This window comes from Dermacentor variabilis, chromosome 7, assembly GCF_050947875.1.
Source record: "Dermacentor variabilis isolate Ectoservices chromosome 7, ASM5094787v1, whole genome shotgun sequence".
In the NCBI taxonomy this organism is placed as follows: Eukaryota; Metazoa; Arthropoda; class Arachnida; order Ixodida; family Ixodidae; genus Dermacentor; species Dermacentor variabilis.
Window position 1 is genome coordinate 54261520 of NC_134574.1, and position 26043 is coordinate 54287562.

The 26043-nt window shown below is 46.0% G+C and overlaps 1 protein-coding gene across 1 annotated transcript in view; it reads right to left on the bottom strand.

Moving 5' to 3' along the window:
- Positions 1 to 25046, bottom strand: part of LOC142587444 (AB hydrolase superfamily protein YfhM-like) — a 63417-nt gene extending 38371 nt beyond the window's left edge. Inside the window, exons 1-2 of the mRNA XM_075698467.1 lie at positions 24754 to 25046; positions 7085 to 7314 (exon numbers count right to left, since the gene is read on the bottom strand). Of these exons, the coding sequence (XP_075554582.1) occupies positions 7085 to 7273 (189 nt within the window). The 5' untranslated portion in view covers positions 7274 to 7314; positions 24754 to 25046. The remainder of the gene's footprint in view (positions 1 to 7084; positions 7315 to 24753) is intronic.
- Between the last annotated feature and the right edge of the window lie 997 nt (positions 25047 to 26043).

Below are 26043 nucleotides of genomic sequence, written 5' to 3' on the forward strand. Positions count from 1 at the left end.
ACGTTCTGATTATAGCTTGGCTAATGTGATGCGTGACTTCAAGGTGTTAACCATACTTGTTTTTGTTTGGATTTTAAAACACTGCAGCTTCAAGTACGTACTGACCCATGGGCTCAACAGCGATCCAGTAGAGGCTGTGTTCAGCTGCTTCCGCCAATTCAATGGCGGTAATGACCGAGTTGATGCAAGAGCAGCAGTCTTCACAGCAGAGAAGTTGCTGAAGGTTCGGCTGCTGTTTGCTTCTTGAAGTGTCTAGTGTTTTGGTTTTTGCAAAAGTGGCAATCACCAACCATGTTCTGGGGCACAGGTCGGGATTTTACAGGCTGCCAGCACTGGAAACGCGCCATCAAGTTCAGAGTGCAAGACAGCGCTGAAAGGTTGGAACCACGACGGTGACCGAGAAGACCCAGCTATACCGGAGGCAGCCTTGGCAGTGTTGTGGAAGTTCCAGCCTGTGATGAAGCACGACGAGGTCCCTCCACACCTTGAGTTCGCACCGCTCACATACATGGCGGGGTACCTGGCTTTCGTCTGTGAGCAGAAGGTGAGCTCTATTTTTTTAAATGACCATGCCTACTCTTATGATTAGCCATTTGAATATTGGTCAAGTTGAAGAAAATTGACGCAATTAGTGAAATCTGAATCTGTGAAATTATACAGGTGGCGTGCCGTGAATGCAAGGTGCGACTAAAAGGAAGTGCTTCGCGGGCTGGAGCGTATCACTTCACATTCAGTCTTGACCAAGGTGGACTGAGCTACCCGCGGCCTGAAGTCGTCTGGTTATGCAAGCTGCTGTGTACTTTCGTCGAATTAGCTCTGCAGTCTGTTGAAGTTTATCGCTGTGGGAAACTGTGCCAGCTCCTCTCATGTGCTGTGCTCCCACACCTCACGGTTTGCCCGCTCATGTGGTGTGCAAAGTGTACGGACCATGATCACTGTCGAGAGCTTTGCGAGATATTTCTAAAAAAGTTCCTGAGACCCCTCCTGGCGAACTGGGCTGGGGACCTTACCAGTTCTTTGGACAGTGTGCTCAGGCTTTCAAGAAAGCCTCTTTCCCGCAAGGTCCTGCGTTTGTAGAGAAGACTGCAAACCTTGAACAGTAGGGTTCAAATAAAACAAATTTGCATTCTGTGAGTCATGCGTCATCTTAAACGAAGCCCTATTTTTTTTAAACCTGTGCTCAGAATCAACAGAAACCGTGTTTTGCACGTCAGTACCACTCTATATCTTTAGTTCCATATCTGAAGCTGCGCTTCCTTCACGACACAGAAAGCAACTGAAGATACTCGTAAATCCACATCATTGAGGAAGTCATCGGTGTAAACACACACAAATAGAGCACTTGAAGTGACTCTGCGGTACCTGCCTGTCTTCATTTTTCTCGTACTGTCTTTATTTCTGCTTCGTTTTCCCTTGCCGAATATCGCGCCTGCCACCCTCTCGCGCGCAATCGACACATCTCGACGCCGGGTCGCATGCCGGCGCGCATTGCCTAACCCCAAGCAAATAACTGCGTTTTCATATGTAAGCCCTGGAACCACTACACCCTTCCCAAACAGTTCTCAATCACTGGTGGATCTTCCCGAGTCTCTAAGGTGCGTTTCTGTAAGCGCATGCACACCTGTTAGTTGTCAATGTAACTGTTGCTCCTCAATCTCTAACCACTTTTCGTTTCATCTGCCGCCGTGCATAGTTATGTAGCCTTTTGCACGACGATACTTTTTCTATTGTTGACGGTGATGCTAGTCTGAGGTTCCACCTTCTTCATTACTACCTAACCTGGCCTCCCGAGTCCCCGTGGGCCCCCCTCATTCGCCGATGTGCAGCGCCACTACAGGCGCGGCGGAGAGAACAAGAACTATCGCAATCACCGGCGGAGAGGCGCGTTCGGCAGGCCGCACCTTGTTTCCATTGAGCGGCCGTGACATAGGTTTCGAAAAGTGCTTCGGATCTGCGCAATTTTTCTTAAACTGTATAACAGGAAACGGCCAAAGAGTGCTGGTTGACTCAATAAGTATGCTCGGACGCACGTTCCGTTCTGAAATTTCTCGGTTATATTATGACACGTTCAACGGTGCCGAGACCTCGTGTTAGAGCTGGGGATGCTTCAAGGCAATAAAGGAAGTTTAACATCCGTGCATAAATGCAGAGTATGTGCGTCTTTAGCTGCGTAGAAGTTGGTGTACATCGAGTGGGGGAAAACACGTGGCCTCTTTACCCAGATCATTGGGGCAGGTCCAGAACTTGCGCCAGTAGAAAGGTGGAAAAGCGAAACAGACGTTCAACATAGACATTTTGAGCGTCGCTGATAGCATAACCACAGTCGAAAATTACGCAGATCCCACGCACTGTGGGTATCGGTCCTATGCAAAGTAGTTCGCATGTAGCTGGCACACACCATCGTTTTGTGCTATGCAAAGCTTTGCAATGTGGACCAACGCGTTCGCGTGAGGCTGGCAGCTATGTGTCAGACGGAAGCGTGTGTTCGACAACCGCAGCAATGCAACGGGGACGACTACTGCGTGACTTCTACGTTGGCTGTTGGACGCCATGTTCAAGACACCGATTCTTGGGTTCTACATAGGCACTGGACCAGCGGATGCGAGAGGAACACGGATTGTGACGTCATCAGAGACTACGTACTATATAATTCAACGTGTCTATCTGTATGTCATGTAGGCTATGTATAAGGACGATAGTGTTTTCCCTCCCGTGGTGAAGAGTTAAAACCTGTTTGAGCTGGCCCAATCATGAAGGCGGTACAACGTCGCACAGCTTCGTAGCTCCCGGTGCTACGAGGGAAGGAATGGGGAATATGGACAGATGCCCAAGATAGTGTATTGAACACAGCGTCGCAAAGTACAAGTGGACACTAGATAAGAGTGCGACAAGCTGGCACGAGATTCGCGTGCCCGTAGGTCCGATAAAGGTAGTCCACTTTGGCATGAGAGGAGTACGCGCGCGATCGTGGCGTAATGGTTAGAGCCTCGGACTGCTGTGCCGGAAGTCCGCAGTTTCATTCCCCCATCGGCCACGCAGTTCGTTTTATTCGAGAGGTCCAAAACGGGGCAACAAAAGAATCTACCTGCCTACCACAAAGTGGCTGGAATGAGGCAAACAATGCTTCTCAATTATAATGCATTCTGGTAGCAGATGGGAGGAAAAAACAGGGAGCTTTAACTAGTTCGAGAAAACAATCGGCAGTGGCAGCATAGGGGAATGAAGAGGTGAGCGAACGGTGCTAACAGAATCTGGGAACGTGGGGTAATCATTGCAGACTTAAGCCATGCGAATTGTTAGTAGTGCAGAGCCGCTATCGTCACGTGACGGACGTATAATACAAAACATACATATACAGAACCCGTAGAAGTGGGTTGTCTATTCTACAAACTGTCGCAACTTATAATTATTTTTGCAGAAAGACCGTGGATAGCATTTAGCGGGAGTGCTACACAAGAGCTGCACTCGTATATTGAAAGAGGAATATAAAACAAGATTCTGGAAACCTTCTTTAAATACCGGACCTGCCAACATAGAGTGAAGCATTCGAAATTAAAAAAAAAAGTAAATGCGTGGGTGGTGCTTTTCTGTTGAAAGAGAAAACAGAACGGTTTCACTGCAGCATGCATGTGCGCGACATATTGGACTGCAGAGAACAGCTCGAGAACATGCCCGGGCTTTACAAGCAGATTGTTTGCTTCCAGAAGGGAATATTTACTCTGCACACGAAACAATCCTATTATTCTAGCGCACAATGTTGGACTGGCTTCCACCGTGGCCGCTTCGAACTTCAAGAGAAATCGCACACAATTTCCTTTTTTCTTGTAATTTCGTACTGCTGCCGCGGTGCGCAGTTTCTATCCAGAAGTTTCGAATAATTGCTCGTACTACGCAGTGGCAGCCTAGGTGCTCCAACTGCTACGTCGGTGACTCGACAGAGTGTGCGCCACATTTGCGGTCGCGCGCAATAAGGTTTAGCAAAAGCAGACTGAGCTCAGTGCGTTCACACTAGATTGTGAACTGCTTTGGAAAGCCGCCATTTCCGGCTAGCTGTTGTAGCTTATCTCATGGAAACCGATAAACGCCACACGAAAGAAAAAGAAACGCAGGTTTTAAATTTGGGTGTGAAAGAAACACCGCACGGACCATCCTCAAGAGGATAGAGATCAGATAGAAGAGGAAGCGGAAGAAGAGCTCAGCACATCATGTCACAAACGACCCACGTAGCTCGCAACTTGTGAGTGGGGAGGCCCGTGATTGGAAAAGATTCTGCAACAAAATTGTGGACTTCTTGTCGACTTGAAACGGGAACTTTCCGAAGGAAATTAGTCAGCAAAAGTTGTTTAACGATCACGGTAAACGGACTTGCTCTGCAGAGCAGAGAGGAGACTGCACGAAGTTTAAAATTTCCAAATCAAGTGCTCGAACGATTCTCTGTATCAACCACGAGCGGGATATGAAGAGCGCTTCAGCGCTTGTCCTTGCTGGTGCCCGTGTTGGGCCAACACCACCTAGATAGCCCAAGGCCTTTTCACTCCCATCCATGACGTCATGCTACCCGGCCCGACTGCCATAGAATCCAATGGGGGTGCTCCCGACTAGGCAACATTGATTTTGACGTCACTGCTTTCATCACTCCAGCCTTGTCAATGGAAATTTGGGGCCAGGTAGCGTGACATCATGGATCGCAGTAAACAGCCCTTGTGCTATCTAGGTGGTGTTGGCTAGGCCATGTTAGCGCAACAGAATGCATATCTGGACCAGAAGGGAGCCCAGGTGGTGGGTTTATGCCTGACAACAGGTTGGTGCACAGATCGGGTGCCCTGGCGACAGAATGATCTGCGTAGGAGCCTTGTATGTTGTCGTGGATAGGGCTTTCGGGCATCCCCTAATTTGCGTTATCCTCTTCCATATCTAAGATACCCATCCTGCGGAGGTATATCCGCTAGTTTTTTTTTTTCAGCAGGGTGCGCTTTCATGTGCGGCCTTGAATATTTCACATAATGGTGGGTCATCAGCCTTGGTGCTAGACTACAAAATGGGAGCGTCGGGGGCGTTGGCTGCAAACAAAAAGACTTATGTATTTGTGGCTGTTAACAAATAAATTGCTGGTTTGTTCATTTTACCAAGCTACGAAGTGATAGACAGCGAAATATTACGCAATAAATCTTGAACTGGTTCGTATTGTATTATGTTCAGGAAGTGTTCCAACATGAACGCCGGCTGTCTGCTTTAGAGAACAAAAATTCATTTAATGTTCACTGTAGTTCTTACCGTATTTGCTTATCGAGGTGACGCTTTATGATAGGGAAGAACTACAAGGAGGCGCGGCTTTTTCTTCTTTCACTTTCCTATCCTCTCTTTCGCTTCTGACCTCTGCTTACGTTTAAGTTTCTTCGGCTTCGCACTGCTTTATAAATCGGCTGCAGAGCAAGGCCAATCATAGCTCTGCAGGTGCACTCTGATGTTGTGTTGTAGCATTGGCATAAGCGCAATAATAAGCCCAGTTTATCTTGCACTGCTCCATGCGGAACCGGTTGTAGGAAACATTAGCCGAGGTGCGCGGAGCATTCTCTTGTCGAGAGGAAGCAAAATTCAATCATTGTGGAAGCGGGGCTCGTCGGTACAGTCAAGAGGGCCTGCGATTTCTCCCATCTCTTTCCTGCCTTACTTTTTTTTTGCACCTTACCAAAGCATCGCATATTTTTTTTTTTACCTCGACCGGTTTGCAAGTGCGCCCGTGATAACTTAACCTCAGTATGATTGAATAAAAGTAATAAAGAATGTAAGACTGGGACGGCTGAGGCTAAAAACCTCCAACTGAAACTCTGTGGGACTGGAATATAAATACACTTTCAGCAGTACGCATTTTTCTCTTTTTTTCGGTCTCTCTCAAAACAGTTTCAGATTCTAGCCTCGGACACTGGTAGACACGGGCACCCGCCACAGACACCAAAGTGACTATGGGAGTGCGCACGTAACAGATATCGCTGTAAAATATTTAAGTACAATATCGACGCTGAGCAGTTCCACAGATGCTGATATGGTCGTGAATTATACACTGGCAAGATGCTGTGCTCCCGTCTCTGGACAATAAAAAGGTGTGAGGTCAACGTGAACGAAACGTCTTTAACCGCACGTTATGAAACTTCCTGCAGGGAGTCTCAGCTTGCCTCTACCTCCAGGGCATATTGTTTTTTTTTTCAATCTCTTGCATTGCCAACTCGAACAGCAGTCGCTAACAGTCGTCGCGAGCAGTGTGAAGGCAGACTATCTCTTTCCTATACATTCGATCGACAGTCAGATACGTAAGAGGCCTCGAATGAACATCAATCTAACAAGCATTGCGCTCCTTTTTGAATAATATAGAAGGCGGTGAATTGTTTGTGTGTTGCAGAAAGTCAATTTTTAATTGATTAGGTGTCCTAACGAGAATATTCTTTTGACATCATGACGTAAAAGAAGAACCCGACAAGAGATATTATACACCATCACATAACAAGTTGAAAATCTGATCACTTTAAAGTATTGGTGCCATATTATTTTCGACTTTTCATGTTTAGAGCAAATTAAGATTCTGGACCTCATCACCCTGGCAGAAGAACAAGCATACCCAAGAGCACCGTAAAGGATTTATTAAAATTGATATTTTCAGCCAGTTTCAGTTTCGTTTCTTAGGAGTATGAGTCACGATGTTTCGACGCAGAGGGTGACGGCGAGTAAAAAGAACATCGCGGCATTTTGACACTCGCTCCCGCTCGCTCATTCGTCTATTGTGTGACTCTGGGGCCTCACAATGAGCAGCAGCAGAGGAAGTGACCGAGCGAGCGAGAGCAAGTTCCAAAACATCGTGATATCTTGCTCGCACGTGACCGCCTTCGACGACATTAAATCACCAAGTCCCGGGAAACGAAACGTAAACTGGCCGTAGAAAAGGATTTATATTAAAATATTGAACGCGCGCGTAGACCTTCTGGTAGTTCTTCTAGAACTTCGAGGTCCTTGCCCTTCGTTTCCCACAAAATATTGTGAGCCGAAAATGTCATGACAGTACTCCTTTGCCAGTAAAATGGGGGCAACTTACGGTCAGGTTTGCGTATTCATGCCTTCCAAACGTTTCATTCGTGAACTGTGGTGGTTCTGTCCGAGGTTTAGGCGTGAGGATAGATTTTCCGTGCAAAACAACTTGAATCTTGACGTAAGCTTGCATCCACACCCACATGCTGGTTCCGATAGCCACGATCATTATTTTTGCAAGCGATGCAGCCACCATGTTTAAAAATGGGAATAAGCGTTCCTGAAATAAAAAGTGACCTGAAAATAAACGCGCAGAACATGTTGAAAAATGCATATTAGAGGCACGTACAGCATGGAATGTTTTTTTATGGGTGAGAATAAACTGTAAACCTTCTTATTATTAATAGCTCAACATGCGGACTGCCGAATCAGTACGCATCAGAGCTGTACTGAGCGTCAGGAGTTATGTGGATCCAACAGAAATAAGAGTGAATCACTTCATAAGGTATGCTCGTTTGCGTGTGGCCAAACCGCCTGAGACTTCGTTTAGAATCAGCTGGCAGTGTCGCCACGAACTGCGCTGCTGTTACTTTGCCATAAAAAACGGACTAGTGTGCTCTGCGAAGTCTAAAACGTAGAGTAATACATTATTCAATCAAGTTACCGAAGCTGGCTTTTGGTTTCAACTTATTTATAACTTCGTAATGTTTTCTTTTTTTTGCTTTTTCGTTCTACGGCCTCTGTGCCTTTCTTTTAAGAAAATCTAGTACTACTATTTTAGTTACACGGATATTATACATTCCGGCCTAACGAAACGTGAACAATAGAAACAAAACAAGCATCCAAAGTACACTACGAGAATTTTCGCTATTAATATGTTATCTAAGTGAAATCGAGTGAGAAAGAGTGACAATGATGTGCGATCGTGCGGATACACATCTGCGAAAAAAGTTGTGTTTTGAGTCGATAGGTGCGCAAGGTGCATGGGCGTTATGCATGTCTGTCCTCCTGACAAGCGCTGCCACAGGATCTAGCTTTGCTTACGCGCAACCGCGTGGAGAAGAAATGTGTAGACACAGGTAGTTAGTAGCGAAGCACTTAAAGGGACCCTGAAACGCTTTTGACGATTTTCTACAAACGTACTGAGTCGTTTGAGTAGGTCCTTCTGATCATTAATTGACACATCTAAGTGCCACGCGTAAAGCGTGTAATTTATTATAAGGTTTTAAAAATGTACATCGCTGCCGATCGCAGCACAGTGCTCGGCGGAATTTTAAGCCGCCCCTACCCATATGACCGAAATCACCCATACGACGTCAGTGGGGCGAGCTATCCGATTGGCTGGCAAGGGCGCGTGATCGATAATTTTTCCAACTTTATGGTAAACAAGTGATCTTCATAATAGTTGGAATGTTAGCTAATTGTTTTTATGAAAAGAAAGTAACATAAAGAGAATGCACAAGAATAATTTTTCAGTACACTTGAGCACTTCCGGCACACAGAAAGTGTCGTCTGCTTGTGTTACAACGTACTCCATCTTGACGAGAGCTCCGCGGTCAGAATCGGTCTCAGTCTTTTCGCGAGCACTATGATTCGACTTTGTTGCTTGTGGACTGCAAACGTAGCGAGTGGCAATGTGTCAAGCTGCGACATCGTGTCCCTCTGCAAGGCAGCGTACGAGCGAACTGGCTGCTGGGCATCGGACTGCCGCTATACGATCGGCACCAGGATTTGCGCGTTTGTGGCCGTCACTTTACACCGGAAGATTACTAACGCAATAGCGTTTCGCGAGTCCGGTATTAGGGCAAACGCAAGCGCAAGGGGACAGAGTTTGGCCGCTTGACTGTGCCGTAACGGGATGACCCATGAGATGAGCAGAAGGGCAAATGTGAATGGTCTGCACGGTGCAGCCACCTGGTGGCACAGAGCTCAACCATACGCAGTAGCAGCAACGAAGTGTATTCTTCTTTGTTGCTGGTGTGTATTTTTCGCAGGAGTGTAATCATCAACACGTTGTTTTTATAAGTGTTTAAAATGTTTTACACTTGCTTAGAGCAATATTAGTGCTGTGTTTGGCTGGTTAAGCGCTGCGCCAACAAGTGTATGGACCGTGCAGACCGATCAGGCCGCTCACGTACGTCTACGCTAAAGTTCCTTCATCAGCTTCAGTTTATGCCTCCAGTCATTTGCCGAAATGACCAGCTTGCCTGTGGTTACCGCTAGTGTGTGGTTAACGGAATACCAGACATGTTCGGCGCTACGACAGAATGCTCGCAAACCACGCTGCTTCGATAGCTCTCGCTTGGGGTCGACGGCCAAGCGGCTAGCGGAGAGGTCTCGCGCGGGCGGGGGCGGGCTCCAAAACAACCGGAAGTGGACGATGTGACGTCGCATCGCGACGCGGAACCAGTGAAGGCGGAACTTAGGCCCGCTCGCTCGGCGAACGAGTTGAGGAGGAAAAGCATGGGTAGGGAGGAGGGTAACTTCTAATCGCTTGTAGCTCCATTAATACGTAACGCTTCACTTAAATTGTGGTGCGAATGTTCTACTTAAGCTGAACCCTACGCGTCTACAAAATTTGTCCGAACCGTTTCAGGGGTCCTTTAAGTGCCGACGGCTCTGCTAAAGGCCTTTCCCTTCGTTATTGTTGCTCTTGAAGACGAAGCCTACGCGTAACATGTTGTTGCTTTACTAAGTTTTACTTTTTACTAATTGCATCCTCTCACGTCGTTCAAAACGGTTTCAACTTCGGCTGGTTACACAATCAGAGTGGGCATCATGGAAAGCTCGATGAACGCAATGCCTGTGTGATTCGGTGCATAAACTTCCAGTTTGTTTGAATAAATTCCAGGACAGTTTCTTTGCGTGTAAATTAGAGAAATATAAGCTAGCAAATAGGACCCGTACAAGGTGGATGATTTTTTTTATTCTAGAAAGCTGTTTACACTTTTTCGTGGAGTGAGCATGGTGCGAGTGAGGGCGTGGCTGGGCAAGGACGCTTACATTGTGCGCGTCCTATAATCAGGCTTAAACATGCCACATAACGCACAACATCTGCTGAGGGCTTGACAGTTGCACACTTCTGCATCTCTGTTTCGAATTTCGGGGTTGAGTTGGTCCATACTATATTACACTACGAAAATTAGTAGCCTGAGCATTTTGCAGTTCTGGAAACAGTTATGAACTTCTCAGATGACGTGTTGCAAGTCTTCGTGTTACAATGAGTCGAATGACAGCTTCCACTAAAAGTATGACTAGTTTCCGTAATTATTTCTCCTGCTATTGCTCTGAGTCCTTTATAAATCTTTGCCTTTGCGGGAATATTAACCTGTATGAAATCCCTGAATTATCAAATCTTCGATTTTTTTGAAGATCCTTTTGATCCCATTGTTTGAAATACCCAGTGCCTCCACAGCGTCGCCGCATTAATCAATATTAGTACTTCTTTGTCACGGTTCAGTCTACAATACACAGTTTGCATAAAACGTACTTTTTCAGACTTCATCTTGACAGAGTTCGGACTGGATTATGGCAGTGAACTGTGAGCCCATGTATCACATGGGAGAAACCACCGTGGTGGCTTGGTGGGTTAGGTGTTGTGCTGCTAAACACTAGGTCGTAAGATGGAATGCCGACTACGGCGGCCACATTTCGATGGGGGCGAAATGCAAAAAAAAAGAAAAACGCCCCTGTCCCGTGCATTAGAGGACCGTCAAAGATCCCCAGGTTTTCAAAATTATCCCAGAGTCTCCAACTATGGCGTGCCTCATAATGAAATCATGGTTTTGGCGCGTAAAACCCCAGAATTCATTTATTGATCACAGGAGAAACAAGATAAATTAGGTCGTTTAGCGGTTACTTATTATGGAATTAGTGAATGTCTGAAAGTTCAGTGATGTCAAAATGTACTTTGTTCATTAAAAATATTTACAGGGTCAAATCACACGTACATGGTAATTATTGGGTGCGAGCGTTACCGAGAAGGAAAAACGATTCGTTCACTACTGCTGACGTTCAATGCACGTCGTATACCCTGTCAAGCATGACAGTGCCACTGGGAGAGTAGCGTTGTGGAACCGTACTAGGTGCATTGACGGAAAATACGTTCGATAAGCAGATATTTCAGTTTGCCCTCAGACCACTGACCGCAGCTTCCTTCTTGCACTATTCGACAAAACGCATAAAATAGGTCGAGTAGTACGCCGTGACTGTGAAGGTAGTAGCGTTTGCCTCCGTTTTCTCTGTGCTTGGTTTACTCGTCTTGTTGATCTTTCTCTTGCAATGCAACATTTCAATGCGCACTATACGAAATTAAAGGCCGGCAACGAACATACAGAGATTACTTCCCGATCTAAAAACGAGAATTATTGCGTTTCTACTAGTAGGTTAAATGCTGAAAGTTTTATTTAAACTCAAGAGCTGTGCTTAAGAACTGTTTAGGCAGAATTAAATACAGTTTAACTGAAAAGGTTGGAAGCGATGCACCTCCGTGTACTTCGTTTCTTTTCTACGCAAGAGTATAATGAATTTGCTTTAATATAAATCAATAAACTGATAATAAAAACAGCAATTTAGCAGGCGCAAACAATCACAAATACATGAGCGTAAGAAGAAGCCGGTGGAACCTCGACAATGAATTTTGCTTGTTGTATATGTCTCGGCTTCCACAGTATCTCATTCAAGTTGCGGTTCCCTTCCTTTGCACTCGATGAATTTTTCTATCAGAGGGCTACCGGGTTTATTAGCGGTAGCCACGGCAAACACGACAGTTACGCCTTGTTAGCGAGATTTTAGCAAATGTAACGGTTATCGCCAAAAATTTTCGTAAATTCGATAAATTTCTGCCAGAGTGATGTGTTTCCGCATATTTTTTATAGGCTCACTGCTTCGGCAAAACGTAAGCAAGTGGCCCCCAAAGGATCCATCGTGTGCTAAGGAGCTCCCTGGGCACATGCACTGCTGGTGTTCATTTCGCTAAATAGCCTTGGTGCGTGAAAAGACGGCCATGCTTTGTCGCAACCAGCCTTTGCTTTGCCGCTTTAAAAACGCCTTTGCACACGTTGAGGCGAGTACCCACGAATCCTGTGTACTCAGCCGATTATCATGCTCTGTAGGAGACGCGGCTGTGCGATGTCCTGTCCAATTTTGTCCAAAATTTCGCTGACTTGAATAGGAAAGCGATAAAGGGAGCAATTGGAGCAAAGCAAGGTTGGAGTGCAGAAGCAAGGCGACAAGGTATTTGAGCAGCATGGTATTGATTGCAGAAGTAACGCAAGAAATGGAAGTCATTTGAGGCAGAAAATATTATTTTTCTGATGCGCTATTTGCGATAACCGTAAATTTAGGTTTTCAGCAGCAACAGACATTCAGTGAACGCGATCGTCTGCTCAGGAGAATTGAGTGACATAAAAAAAAAACTGGCTCAAGTGCGCTCAATATTATAAATTTGTTTCATTTATTGAAGCCACAAGGCCCGGAGGCATTACATAAGGCGAGGGCAAACAAACTGTGAGGAACACTTCATCACGCTAAGGAGGGAAAAGAGGAAGAAAAGATAGACGAAGAATAGAAAAGGAAACAACGCTCAGGAGGGAACCGAGCAAGCGGTACTATCATCAATATTACTGTAAAGAAACCATAAAATACTACTAAAAACATACTATGCATGAGAAAGAATCGCTATTAATTAATTACTTAAAAGGGGTCAAGTAGCAAATGCATTTTTGACAAACCATGCTAGGTGTAGTGGATTGTTAGTTTCTCACGGAAAGTCGTGTGGTCGGCGGAAGAGACAATACAGTCGGGCAGAGTGTTCCACAGCGCTATTTCATTTGGAAAAAAAGAATCCTTCATCAAAGACGTACGGCAGTGAATGTGCCCGATTGGACAGTTGTGGTTTAGGCGGGGAGAGATTCTAGGCGGGAGTTGTAGTCCAGGGTGTCTGGCTATTGGGTGATAGTAGAAAGAGTGAAGCATGCAGAGACGCGAGATGATACGACGTGATTGGAGACTGGGAAGATCGAGTGTGCGTTTTAGTTCACTTATGCTGGTTTTACTTGAGTAGTTTGACATTATAAAGCGTGCAGCACGATTCTGAATGGCTTCTAATTCGTAGGTGAGATATGCTTGCGAGGGGTGCCAGATAGATGATGCGTACTCCAGTTTCGGCCGAACGTATGTCTGATATGCAAGTTTTTTTATAGCGGGCGATGCAGATTTCAGATTGCGACGCAAGAAACCAAGTGTGTGCGAGGCGTTTGCGCATATTGTTTCAATGTGAGTAACCCATGATAATGACGATGGCAACTGAACACCTAGATACTTATAGCAGTCTGTTCCTGGTATTGTAGTTGAGCTTATGTGGTACGCGTAATTTGTAATGCTGCGCTTACGTGAAAAGGACATACATTGGCACTTATAAAGGTTAAAAGGCATGAACCATTTTTCACACCATGAAACGATAGTGTCTATCTCCTTTTGTAGGTCAATGGAATCACCAGGGTTATGGATGGCGTTGTAGATGACGCAGTCATCAGCAAAAATGGAAGTCTAGTTTTTGTGTTACATGGCAGGTCATTGATATAGTTAAAAAATAAGAGCGGGGATAAGCCTGCTCCCTGGGGGACACCGGATGTAGCATCAGAAAGGTGTGAGTCGTGAGAGTTAGCGGATGTGTATTGTACGTGTCCTTTTAAGAAATGTTCGATCCAAGTAATCAGTGATGGGGGGATTCCAAGAGTAGATAATTTGGCAAGTAGGTGATTGTGGGGGACGCGGTCGAGCCTGTATTAGCCCAGCTATTCCATCAGCGTTAATCTGGATATCGGCCATTGTGGTCAGCGAGTGGCATGGTAATTCGTCAGAACTGAAGTTTATAGCAGGAGAAAATACTGATGTGAAGAAATTGTTCAGGGCTGTAGCACATTTTTCAGTTTCGATTAGTACGTTGTCGTCGTCTGATAGCTGCAGCTGAGTTTGGCGCTTGGGCGGGGAGATAATCTGAAAGAATTTGCGAGGGTTAGAATGAAGGATTCATAAGACGTCAGTTGAAAAAAAATTGTTTTTGGAAGCTTTCAATTCCTTGACGTATTTTTTGACGCTTAGTTCGTACATATCCCAAGCTCTGTGATTATTAGTTAACTTTGCTTTCCGGTAATGGCGTTTTTTCTTATTAAGTAGACGTTTTAGGTGTTGCGTAAACCAATGGTTATTTTTGTCGGCATTTATAAAGATAGTAGGGATATATATGTTTTTGAAGTTTTGCATAGTGTTTTTATATAATTTCCAATTGGCGTTGACCGAGCGAGCAGAGTATGACTGTCGAAAATCTTCGTAGAAGAGTGCAAGTTCGCGGTTAAATGCGCCGAAGTTACCTTTCTTGTAATCAGTGATTAATTTTTGCGTGGGGCCTAACTTTCATGCCGATTTTCTAAGCAGTTTCTATTCGATGCAAAAACAATTGCAGATGCGCATTACTCGGCAGAACTACTTTCGTGGGCGGCTGAGATTTCGCCTAAGAACACGCCTAATGTCACCAGCACCACTGCCACGGAGGCAGCAGCTTTGCTGGGGACATTAGGCGTGTTCGAGGAACGGGACACCCATTTCATCACTTAGCCTTCTGACAAGCAGTGAGTGGGCTCTCGTGTTGTAAGTCGATTACGAAACAATGTGGCACATGTGGTTTTGTCTACGGTCGTGTAGGTGTCGAGGGATTGAATTCACTGTCATAAAATAACTAAAACTTGAGTATTACTCCAGTTTACTTAAATTAAGTGAAAGTTAGTTTAAATTAAGTGACAATTCATTCAATTCCACATAGCGGCTTTGCGCAAAATTTTTGACCCGAAGGCTCCTGTGGACAATCGGACGCCTTAAAGGGATACGGACACAAAAATTGGTGGGTGGTTTTCTGCGTCAGAACAAAAGTTGAACTGTTAAAAATGACGAATACAACAAGCTGCTTAGAAAAAAACAACGAGAAACACCTTTCTTTTGCGATTTTCTGTTGCGCCTTGCCTCCAAGCGGCCACCGGGAGAAGCTGAAACTTCACGTCATGACACCCCCGCGTGCCCGCGCGCGCGCGGCCAAGGTCAGCCACAGCCGGCGCAGTCTTTCCGGAGTGTCGGTCCCTTGCAGCGTTTGTTTATCGCCGTCGGCTATGTTCGCACGTGGTCTGTCTGAAACACTATCCCCGTCAGCGCTCCATGCAGGTGGTGCATCTTACACGCGTGTTCGCACGGTCGTCGATCGGTATTGAAGCATTCTTCGCAGCGGAAGAAAATGCCCAGACAATACTGCGTCCACGGCTGTTATAACAGCATTATCGGTCGTGACACGCCGTCGCGCATGTCTCCCAGAGACAAGGTGCGTGAACTTTGCATACGTGCCTGTCAGCCACCACACCCAGCATGGAGACTTCTAAAAAATGGCTTCACTTGCGCGGACCACTTCGTCAACGATGCTTATGCGACCGGGCTAACCCGGCTGTGCTCAAAAGCCTTGGCATGCCGCTCAAAAGGCTCCTGTTGAGGCAATGCAATTCAAAGAGCGGGTGCTTAGTGACGCATTCGTAACTGTTAGCTGTGTTCGCCAACTTTTGTTGTTCTTGCAACAGACCCTCTCTCTTTCTGTGTGCATGTAGCCGCAGCGGTGACCGCAGGAGTGCCTGTTGAAAGAAGGGAAATTACCCTTTCATTGGCTGTGCAAGAACAGATATTCTCGGCTTGTGACAGAAATTGTTTACCCTGCGGATGCATGTGTTTATCACATGCATAAAATAGTCATGTTGTGTGCACTCTCGCTGCGTCTAATATTGAACGACAGCATACGAGCGCTCTTTTAATTGATCAAATATACAAAACACAGCCAGTGAATGAACGCCAGACAACAGCATACATGTGTAGTAATCTAAAATGCGCAGCACATTTATCTACATTGCCGTTTCACACGTTGCTTTTCAACCTCAAGCAAAAAAATTAGGGATTTTCATAGGTCTCTGCATAATCATGCGTTGGGTTTCATGACTTGGTTGTTCGCGCAGCATTTCCCTATTAAATGTCACAGCTAAAGGCTTTCCTTTGTCTATGGCCACAGAATCTGTGTAGCTAAGTGATCTGGTCGACGGGTCCCTAGCGCAGCCGCCCATCTAAACGAGTTCAACCAGTAAATGGCTTCTAATGGCGTGAATGTGAAAGTAGCCGTAAACACAGGGCTATGAAACGGCTGGAAAATTCTACACATGCCGTGCCTCGTCGCGTAAAAACGAAGTGTGCAGCGATCGAAAGCCGGCAGCGTAGGTAAGCACAAAGCGACGAGCTACGCTACCTACGATTCAGCCGTAATAGCTCCCTTTCTGCCTCAACGCGGGTCACGAAACTAGGCACTTTGCATCCTACGTAACATAATTTTAGGAACTGCTGCTGCTGCACTTCAAGTTTACTAGAAAAAGAAATTAACATTTTGCTGGCCCGGACCGCCTGACCGGCACGTTCAAGGCCGCCTGCACTTCTTTGCCGCTTGACGCGGAAGGCTCGCTAAGTTGGAACGGTCCTCATCTACAGACGTGTAGTCATCGCTAGTAGAGGCACCAGAACCCGAATCCATGCTCGCGATTGCGGCGGCGGCGCACCTCGAATGACCGTGGCCGGCCGGCTGGCTATCCGACGGGGGTGTCGTGACGTCACGCCTTCCAACTCGCTTGGGCCGGGCGGCGTTGCGCGCGCTCACAAAAACGCCAAAAATAGAGCCATCCGATGAAAAATGAGCGAAGTGACTACTTGTTTTCGGTGTACTCGCACGCTGAGGACTCATTTTCTGTATTATCGTAAAATGTTCAGATTTTGTGTCCGTATCCCTTATTGGATCCAGTATCCTTAATGCAGTTGGTGCAGCAGAATGGTACACCATGGCACCACTCATCTAAACGTGGTCGTACGAAGCTCTCGGAGAGGATCAGTCAAGACTTTCTGCCACTGCCTAATATAGTGTTGGACATTATTTGTAGAATATTCACTGTGTTATGCATTTAACTTTTAGATACTTAGTGTGTGAAAGGAAGGAGAGTTTAGTGCCAAGTATCATATCTAAACACTTGTGCTCCGCCATCAAAGATAAGCGCCGTCCATGGAGTTCGATAGTAGGCTCTGGCACGAGGCCTCTCTTGTAAAGATGACACAGGCGCTTTTCTGGGGATTTAACTTAAACCCACTTTCGTTAGCCAATTTGGACACTTTGATTAGACAATAATGAACGTGTAGTTCGCAGACTGCGATGATACACGGCTAAAATGCAATTTACACATCAACGACATATGCAGAAGAAACACACTCCACGGAATTGATTAGCACGAAGATTTAACTTTTCTAATTACGAAGGATACAACTAATTAGGCCACCCTGTGGTATACCAGTTTCCGGGCTAAACGACCTCGACAAAGCATTATCGATTCAAACAGGAAATGTCTGCTTTGGTAAGGAGCTTTCACTAACGTTTAACATGTTCTTTCCGATACCTATTCCTGAAATATTCCAAAAAATTCTGTAGCAATACGTGGTGTCGTCTGCTTTTTCAATGACAAGAATAACTGACAAAATGTACTCTTTATGTGCTCATGCGTCACGAATGTTAGCCTAGACGAGTACGAGGTGGTCGATTGTCGACCGCCCTTCTCTGAAACCACATTGATGTGGGTCGAGCAACTTGTGGAATTCGAGAAAGCGCGACACACGGCGATTATTTATCTCTTCAAACAGCTTTATTAGGCAGCTGGTCAGTGCGATTGGGCGGTAACTTGTTTCCGAGGATCGATATTGGCCCTGCTTTAAAACTGGGGCAACTTTAGCTTCCTTCCATGTAGCTGGGAGGTATCCGGTGGCTAAAATTGTGTTAAAAAGCGCAAGCACCAGCATCTGCGTGTCAGTGTGCCACTATTTTAGCATCTCGGCCATAGTCCTGTCAGCCCCCGGCGCAAAGCTTTTGCATGCGATCAAGGCAGCTTTCAGTTCGGCGATGTCGAAGGGACGGTTGTATGGTTCGTGCTGTCTGCATCCGCATTCGAATGCCTTACGCCCTTCTGTTTCTTTATAATGAAGGAACGATGGCAATAATACATGGAGCCAGACAACCTTCGAGGTATTCCCCAAGCGCATCAGCTTGCTCTTCTAGGTTGTTTCCTTCGCCGTTTACCAGCCATAATAGATATCCTTGCTGCCCCCTAAGACTTCGTAAGCCGTTCCATACTTTTGCCTCCTGTGTGTACGAATTCATGCTGAGAGGAACTTCCTGTGAATGTGTTTGAACTCAGATGTTCTGCAGTCCGCAGTTGAAGGATTATGCACCATACTTTATTTTGTTTCTTTCGCACCTGCTTGCCGTCGTCGTTCCACCAAGGCACTCACTCATCTTTTGCATGAGCTGCCACGTGTTCGTGGAATGCATTTCACTCCTGCGTAAATGATAAAAGCGGTCACATACGCTACTGCGTCGTGTATACATGATTCGCTGTTAAAATCTCGTTTTATAGATATCGATTCCTTAAACAGGTTCCAATCGGCGAAGGCTAGTTTCCACCTAGGGGCATACGGAGAAGAGTCATGTTCTGTAACTATGCTTAGAGCTACTTCAATGCGGTCGCTTCCGAATGGATTTTTGATTACATTCCATTCTAAGTAAAAACTAGAAGCAGAGCCAATTGCAAGTCTATTGATCAATATGAACTATGATAAAGATTGTAATAGGTTGGAAGATGTACACCGGAGTTTTATTCGACGTTTTCTATAAGTAGACCTCCCGCGTCGCGCTGTGAGTCTCCGCACTTTGTGCTCTGAGCGTGAAAAACTCCTACGAGTGTGTAGGGCTCGGAAAGCTGATCAATGAGGTTATAGAAATCTGTTTTCCCGAGATGACTTGGAGGTATATAAATGGAACACCGGTTACCAACGTAAAAGAATCGTCCCAACTGACTTATCCCAAAGGACATCTGACAGGCGACTTGTTGACAAGCTACTGACTTGTCGGCAACTATTGCCACACCGCCGGGCTAGGCGTTTGCCAGGTCACGGTCTTTGCGATATATTGCGTATTGAGGGAGAATGTTTCTGTGACTTGGTTTCAGATGTGTCTGTTGAACACACAGCAACTTTGGGTTATGTGTGTGTAGTACTTCTATAATGTCATCTAGATTGTGAAGTTCTCTATTATTACGTTATTTGTGTCTGCCTAATGAGAAAAGTGTTTATACTGTGTGTTCAAGAAACGAAGATTAGCTCACACGGCCCTTTCCAGGTCCCTTGACAAGAGGATTGTCCTTTTTGGTGCGGTCAAGAGAATGCCGCTGCTCCTTAGGCACTGACTGTGCCGTCTGGGTAGGTGTTGTGTACATTGCGTCTTGCGGGGCGCGAGGCGCGCACTTTTTTGTGCAACGTGTTCGCTTTGTAAGCTTCGCCTCGAGAGACGAGACCCTGCAGCCGACGAACTCGGAGGTCATTGTTGCCTCCACAGACGGCAATGCGGCCCTTGCTGCTTTCAGCAAGGGGGCTGGTGGCACAGCCGCAGCTACACCCTTTGTGGGCCGATGTCGGAGTCTGCTGCGACCCTGCCCCGTTGCGCACCCCATCAGCATACCCTGTGGTACATTTCCCCGCTTCTCGAACCTAAATATTTTGCTTTAGTTTTTACTTTGATTATGTCTTTTTGCATTCGGGGCAAGTTCGAGAGTATGCTGCGCGTCCACCGTCACAGTTGGGACAGTGAAGCGTACCGGTACATTTGTCGGCGCGTTAGTGTTTGCTACATTTTGCGTAGATCAGTTGGCATAGGCAGCTTTACGAACCATGCCCATATCTTTGACACTGGAAAGATCTTCGGGGATTTGGGATCTAATGGCTGTCTGAAATTTTGAGGTATCCTCTTTCTAGGGTTTCCGGTAGCATACTCGTCGCAAAGGCCAGGATCAGATGTTTAGTTGGACTATCCTGGTCGTCCCACTTGACCTTTATCCTTTGTACTTAAATCAAGTTGTATTCTTTCGACCCCTCCAGGAGCTCTTCTTCGCTCAGGCTCAAGAGATCTTCATCAGAGGTAACTCCTTTACTTGTGTTCAGTGATCGATATGGTGTAACACTCATTGGCACATTACTAAAGGCTACGAGATTCGAGAGTTTACCGTGTTGTCGAGTGTCGCGAACTTCAAAACGAAAGCCGACCCTGCTCATTTTTGTCACTTCGTAGCCAGCACCTTGCGTGTCGCTGAGACATTTAGCCACAGTGAAAGGTGAAATAGTTCTGACCGACTTTTGGGGATCTTGACTATGTACACATACAGGCGTGGGAACGTTTCTTCGCGCTTACTGCACAGCTGAAAAGTTTCTTTGGTGAATCCTCTTTTGGAAAGAGGATGGTCAGGAATCGGGAAAATGACGCCTTAGCCACGCAGAACTGATTTGATTTCGGCAGCTACGCCAGCCGCCCACCACGGAGCCCAACATGTGGATGCTACGAGAACTTAAACTCAGACGCCAGCTGTACCTAGCTACTGTAGCCTTATGTAACATAGCCAAGGCTGGCTAAAATACGCCAGTTTAACCCTTGCTACCGGAAAATTTTGGAAGTAAAAGGACGCGAGGAAAAGACAGGAAACATGGAAAGTAAGAGAGAAAGCCGGAGATTGGAGAAGAGAATAGGAAAAGGCGACTGCTAATTTCTACCAGGTGGGTCAGTCCGAGGGTGCCGTCTAAGCGAAGTGGAGGCCAAAGGGGTGTGCTCGTCCGCCAGGGGCTTTAACGGTTCAAACACTCACCATCAGCTTAACCCCCAGGATTCCGTTTCTCGACACACGGCTAAGCCGTGCATGCTTAGGCGCGAGAGGGTCCAGGTGCGTGGTATCGCATCACACCAAAGCCTGCTTATGCTGACGTCGCTGCGGGGGAGGTCCAGTATGGCTTTGTCGTTTCTGAACTGAGGCTCTGCCTCAGTTCAACAACTCCGAATCGAGGAACCTATAATCACAACTTTTGAAAGACTCAACAGCGTCCGACTTGGCACGAGACATTGAAGGCTCTATTGCACACGTGATCTTCGAAATTCTTTTCCCAAATTATTGAGTCTTTTAGCTGATAAGAGAAGAGTACGGCGCCATTCATTCCCAACTAAGCAGACTCACTAGTTTCGGTAAGCCAGTACGTCACTACTTCAATCTGATGCTCAAAGAGTACTGGCTTCACAACGACGGCTAAACGCTTCGTCATGTTTGGTTCGCGCATACCAGTACCAGCCAAATTGCAAAGCTAAATTATTCTTCTGCTATGTGGGGCGCACTTTGGTATCGACAAATGCAGAGGAACTTCCAGAGACTGTGTGTTGTGGCCAGCTATTGAAGTCGACCGAGACAAGCACATTAAAACTTTCCGTATGGGATGCCTGTGAGTACCACTGCGTTCCCTGCAGAGCCCTGGCACCGAGTCACAATATACGTGTCCTGCATTGACTGATGCTGGCGCCTCATCATCTCTGACTACTATTCGAGATTTGCTTGCATGGTCCCATTTGATACGCTCACAGCAGCAGCGGTGGTTGCTCATTGCAGATCTGTCTCCTTGGTAAACGGGATACCAGAAGTCTTTGACGCCTACAATAAGCCACAATTCTAGGAAGCTCCAGGCTTCGTTTTTGCGAGCTTCACCTGCAATTACCACTTTGAGCACGTGACATCGAGTCCCAAGTACCCATAAAAAATTGTTTAGCAGAAGCTGTTGTAAAGATCCTGCAGCAGTCTCTAAAGGAAGCAGAAGACCCCCTACCTGACTTCCGTTACCGAATGCTCAAGTCCCCTCAAGAATGGTTGCTTTCCAGCAGAACTTCTGATGTGCAGAAAACTGCGCACATCCTGTCCAGTAGCTGCCGTGACACCTCTTCCGCGACTCCTTAACTACAAGTTGCGCACGTTTGAAGATGACTACCTTCAGAAGCAAAATACGCACTATGATGGTCCCCAAGGGAAGTGTGACCATTTGGAAGTATCGATCGTTGACTTAGGCAAGCCAGGCACCGTTCAACCGCGGGCAGCAGAACCCAGGTCATATTGGGTCGAAACGGATGGCACATCTGTAAGATGCAACAGGACTCATCTTGTACCGTTAGGCAATACTCCCGAAGATGTTGAAAGAGAGTATGATGAGGAACGCCTGCGACACAGCCAGACGGCGAGGAAACTCCTACGTCCCTGGCAGATTAATCGAAACAGGAATCCCTGAGGCCTCAGGATGTTTCGTCACCATCTGAATGCGCGAAACGGACTCAATACCACTAAGGACGTGGAAAAGAAGGCAACATGACTGCAGACTCCTTCCGAAGTAGCCAAAGTTGTGCGGCCTACGTCATCTTTTTTGACGACCCAGTCGCAAACTCTCAGAAGTTGAAATGAAGAAAGCTCACGCGCCAGGGGTCTCGCGCCCGGAAGGCATTCTGCCTAACATACATCGCCAATAAACATTGCCACTCGTATTCAGGCCAACCTGAACTACCTCATGGGAATCCTGTAAATTCCAGAATGCACAGGCAAATTGGGCCATGGAACCTAAAAGTAGCGGGCCCGAAATGAGCTATTCTTGAAACCCTGCATTGCGAATGAGCTGATAATTCCGACAACGCAAGCACAGTGACAACTATGCAGTTTTTGGGCACGGTACTAAACTACTCAATACAGTCCAATATCGCTGGGACTCATAATGTCGATTTGTCATGGCGCCTTAGCTGCCAGTGCTGACTCATTTCGTTTTGCAGATGCTTAATTTTCTTTTTACATTTCATTAAGGCTTCATTTTTCAGTCGTGGACTATCACATGGTTAAAAACTATCGAAAGACCGTCTCAGTGCCAATAAAAATGGCGTTTTTTTATAGCTAAGCTGTTGCAACAGAGATGAAATGCTAGGAATCAAAGCTATGTTGCATCTTTCATTCGGGATGACACCATGCAGCGCTGGATTCACGCTGACTTTTTTCCATGCGTGTTTGGCCACTCATTCGATGTCTACAATACTCCTAGCGTTATAGGCTCTAGCTTAGAAAGAAAAAGCTATGAACTATGGCAAGAACTACAGCCTGAAAAAATCTAGGCAAGAAAGTCACTGCACATTGAGGGGCTCCTGTAGGCGTTTGGCGCTATTAAAAAAAAGACGTGTGTTTTTACGTGCCAAAACCACTTTCTGATTATGAGGCACGCCGTAGTGGAGAACTCTGGAAATTTCGACCACGTGGGGTTCTTTAACGTGCACCCAAATCTAAGTACAGGGGTGTTTTCGTCCCCATCGAAATTTGGGCGCCGTGGCCGCGATTCGGTCCCGCGACCTTGTGCTCAGCAGCCCAACACCGTAGCCACTAAGCAACCACGGCGGGCGCTTTGGCGCTATTCACTAATTCTGAACGTGTGCTGCCACGTAGCCTTCGCTAGAGGAATAATTTGTAAATTACATACTATGCAACGTAGCCCAAAAGAAGACCCGCCTCGCTACACGAACGAGAAGCTATCATACCTTCAAGTGCAGATAAGCCGTAGGCTGCAAAAATATAGGCAGACAAAAGTTTCACAAGTGTTCACGACGAGATCGCCGTTGACGTAGAACATCCCGCATACCATAACAACAAGCACTGTATTGAGCACAATTGCCACCTTGATCTCAGAAATTTCTTTCTTTCTTTACCTGTCATTACCTTCTCGTGACAAAAATGGCCACTCGTACCGTGCAAAAAGCGATGATGCAATATGCAGCTGTTGCAAGCGGCGACATTTTATATTGCTTAAATTTAAAATACAGCACAAGAGCTTTTGTATGGCGGTTGCATAAAGAAGTCAGCGATTTCTAGGCGGAAGTACAGGAATCGGCGATAAGCGTGACGTCTACTTTCTCTCTAGCTGTGCGCGTTGCACGGCACTTCGTGCTGTTGAGTGAGGCATCTCCTAAGGCCGTTAGAATTGTGTGAGGCAGTATATTACAATAGAGACGAAAAAGGTGAATTCAATATGCGGATATTGTGCACATGTGCGCATGATGTACTTGAGCTCGTTCGTATTTCCTTTTGACAGCTCATAACAGGTGCCAGGTAGGCTCCGCCCTACGTATACACACAAAAAAAACTAAATAAAGATCGAAAGTAGACTAAAGCGTGTGCACGACTTGTAAGTCAAACAGGAGTTTTTCTTAAGTTGGCTGCTTGCCTAGATAACTTGCCTATTCCTGCGAACAACTGTCCTTCTTCCCCTACTTAGGGTATCAATGACTGAAACTCTACTGATAAATGATAGCAGTGCAGCTTTGAGTACGTAACACTGTTAAAACTACAGACAGCTGTAGTCTATTTCTAGTCTTCGTTCTTAACAACATTCGTGTACATACGATATTCATGCTTATTTTTTTTTCGTGATTCGTAGAAGCACCACTGCCCGCTGCCTTTCGGTAAGCTGTATTGCGCATCTACGTATTTCACAGAAGCCTTAATATGTGGCAACGACTGGTAGTTGAGTCTTCAGTAAAACATATTTGAACCTATACCTCATGGCCAAGAAGCAACAGGATATATAACTCAACACCTTAATCTGTAATTAGGTAAGACAAAGCTAACAATAATAAATAAGGCAATCGGAAGCCTACACACGACGTAGTCGGGTTCAATTTTTTTGCAGCTTTAGATTGATTGATATACATAGGAATAAACACTGAGGTCCCGTACGGCACTTTACCTTGAACGATGCAATCTGTGTTGAGATATGAAGCCGTTTCAAGTTTTAGGCAGAGGCCGGGAACGGGTCACTTCGATTTACCTTATGAGCCGGCAAACCTAAAGGACGCGGCAGACCCAGGCCTTCTTGCGTTCTTAGTTGGCTGCTTGCATACTCAGTAGAAAGAGACGTAAGAAAGCCACAGTAATCCTTTCGTGAAAAAGTGTGACAAATAAGCAAATAAGAGAAAATCAAGCACAAAGGTCTCTCAATTTTTCACCCCAAAGAGAACAGCACCGTCGACGCAGCTGCATGCGCAAGCCCTTGGTATTTCTGGCAGGAAAATGCCTCTCAATACTTGCGCCAGGTGCGCAGTTTTTTTCTGCACGGCCCCTCTATTGTCCTCATTGCGTTATCCCTGCTCTCAATGCTCTCAACTGTGAAATGTGCTTGGTTGTTTGTTATGGCCACCAGGCTATATGTACATATATATAGTATCATATGACTAATAACGATTGGGCCCCTTGGTGTTTTTTCTTGCGCAATCATGTGAACTCGACGTGTGAATGTATAACGGAAGCTAAACAAAAGAAATAACTAGTGCACTTATAGACTACGTAGTCCCTTCCGTGCACGTCTTTTATGCTCTTGATCACAGCAACTGCTGCGCTGTTACGAGCGCACGTGAACACCTCGAAAATTTCAATGTGCAGTGTAGAGGAGCGCGATGAAACCAGCGGGAAAAAAACAAAACAAAAAGCGCAATAGGAGCGGAAACTTGAGCTAGTTGATGCGCGCTCCCGGAATGATGCATTGCGAAGTAACAGCAGAAAGATGCAAGACGACAACAAGCCGCACCCACCACACGGCTCTTGTCTTGGATGTTTACTTCGCTGGAAAGGGGTGAATTCATGGTGTGAATAGAACTGAGACCAAAAAGCGGTTATTGTTTATTAACAAACAAGCCGTCGGAATAGGTTATATGCAGCTTATTTTCCAACAGTCATTTGGAAGGGAAAGTAACCTGGAGCCATCAGGAATATAATCCGCTTATTGACGTATTCTTCGCATCCGATGTATTCTGTAAATAAAAATTCAGTGGAAGTCTTTTGTCTTCTCCTGTGTGTTTCTGGTTTTCATTTAGCGTGTTTTCTCGGCTAGTAAAGAGAGCCTCAAACTTGAAAGTAAAACACTTCCGAAGGTGATGGATGACTTGTCGAAATCGTATTCAGTCACCTGCGTTCGCGCAGGTATACAGATTCAACGAAGCCCAAGTAGCGCGATACTAGCGAAAAAGATAATGGAAGGACC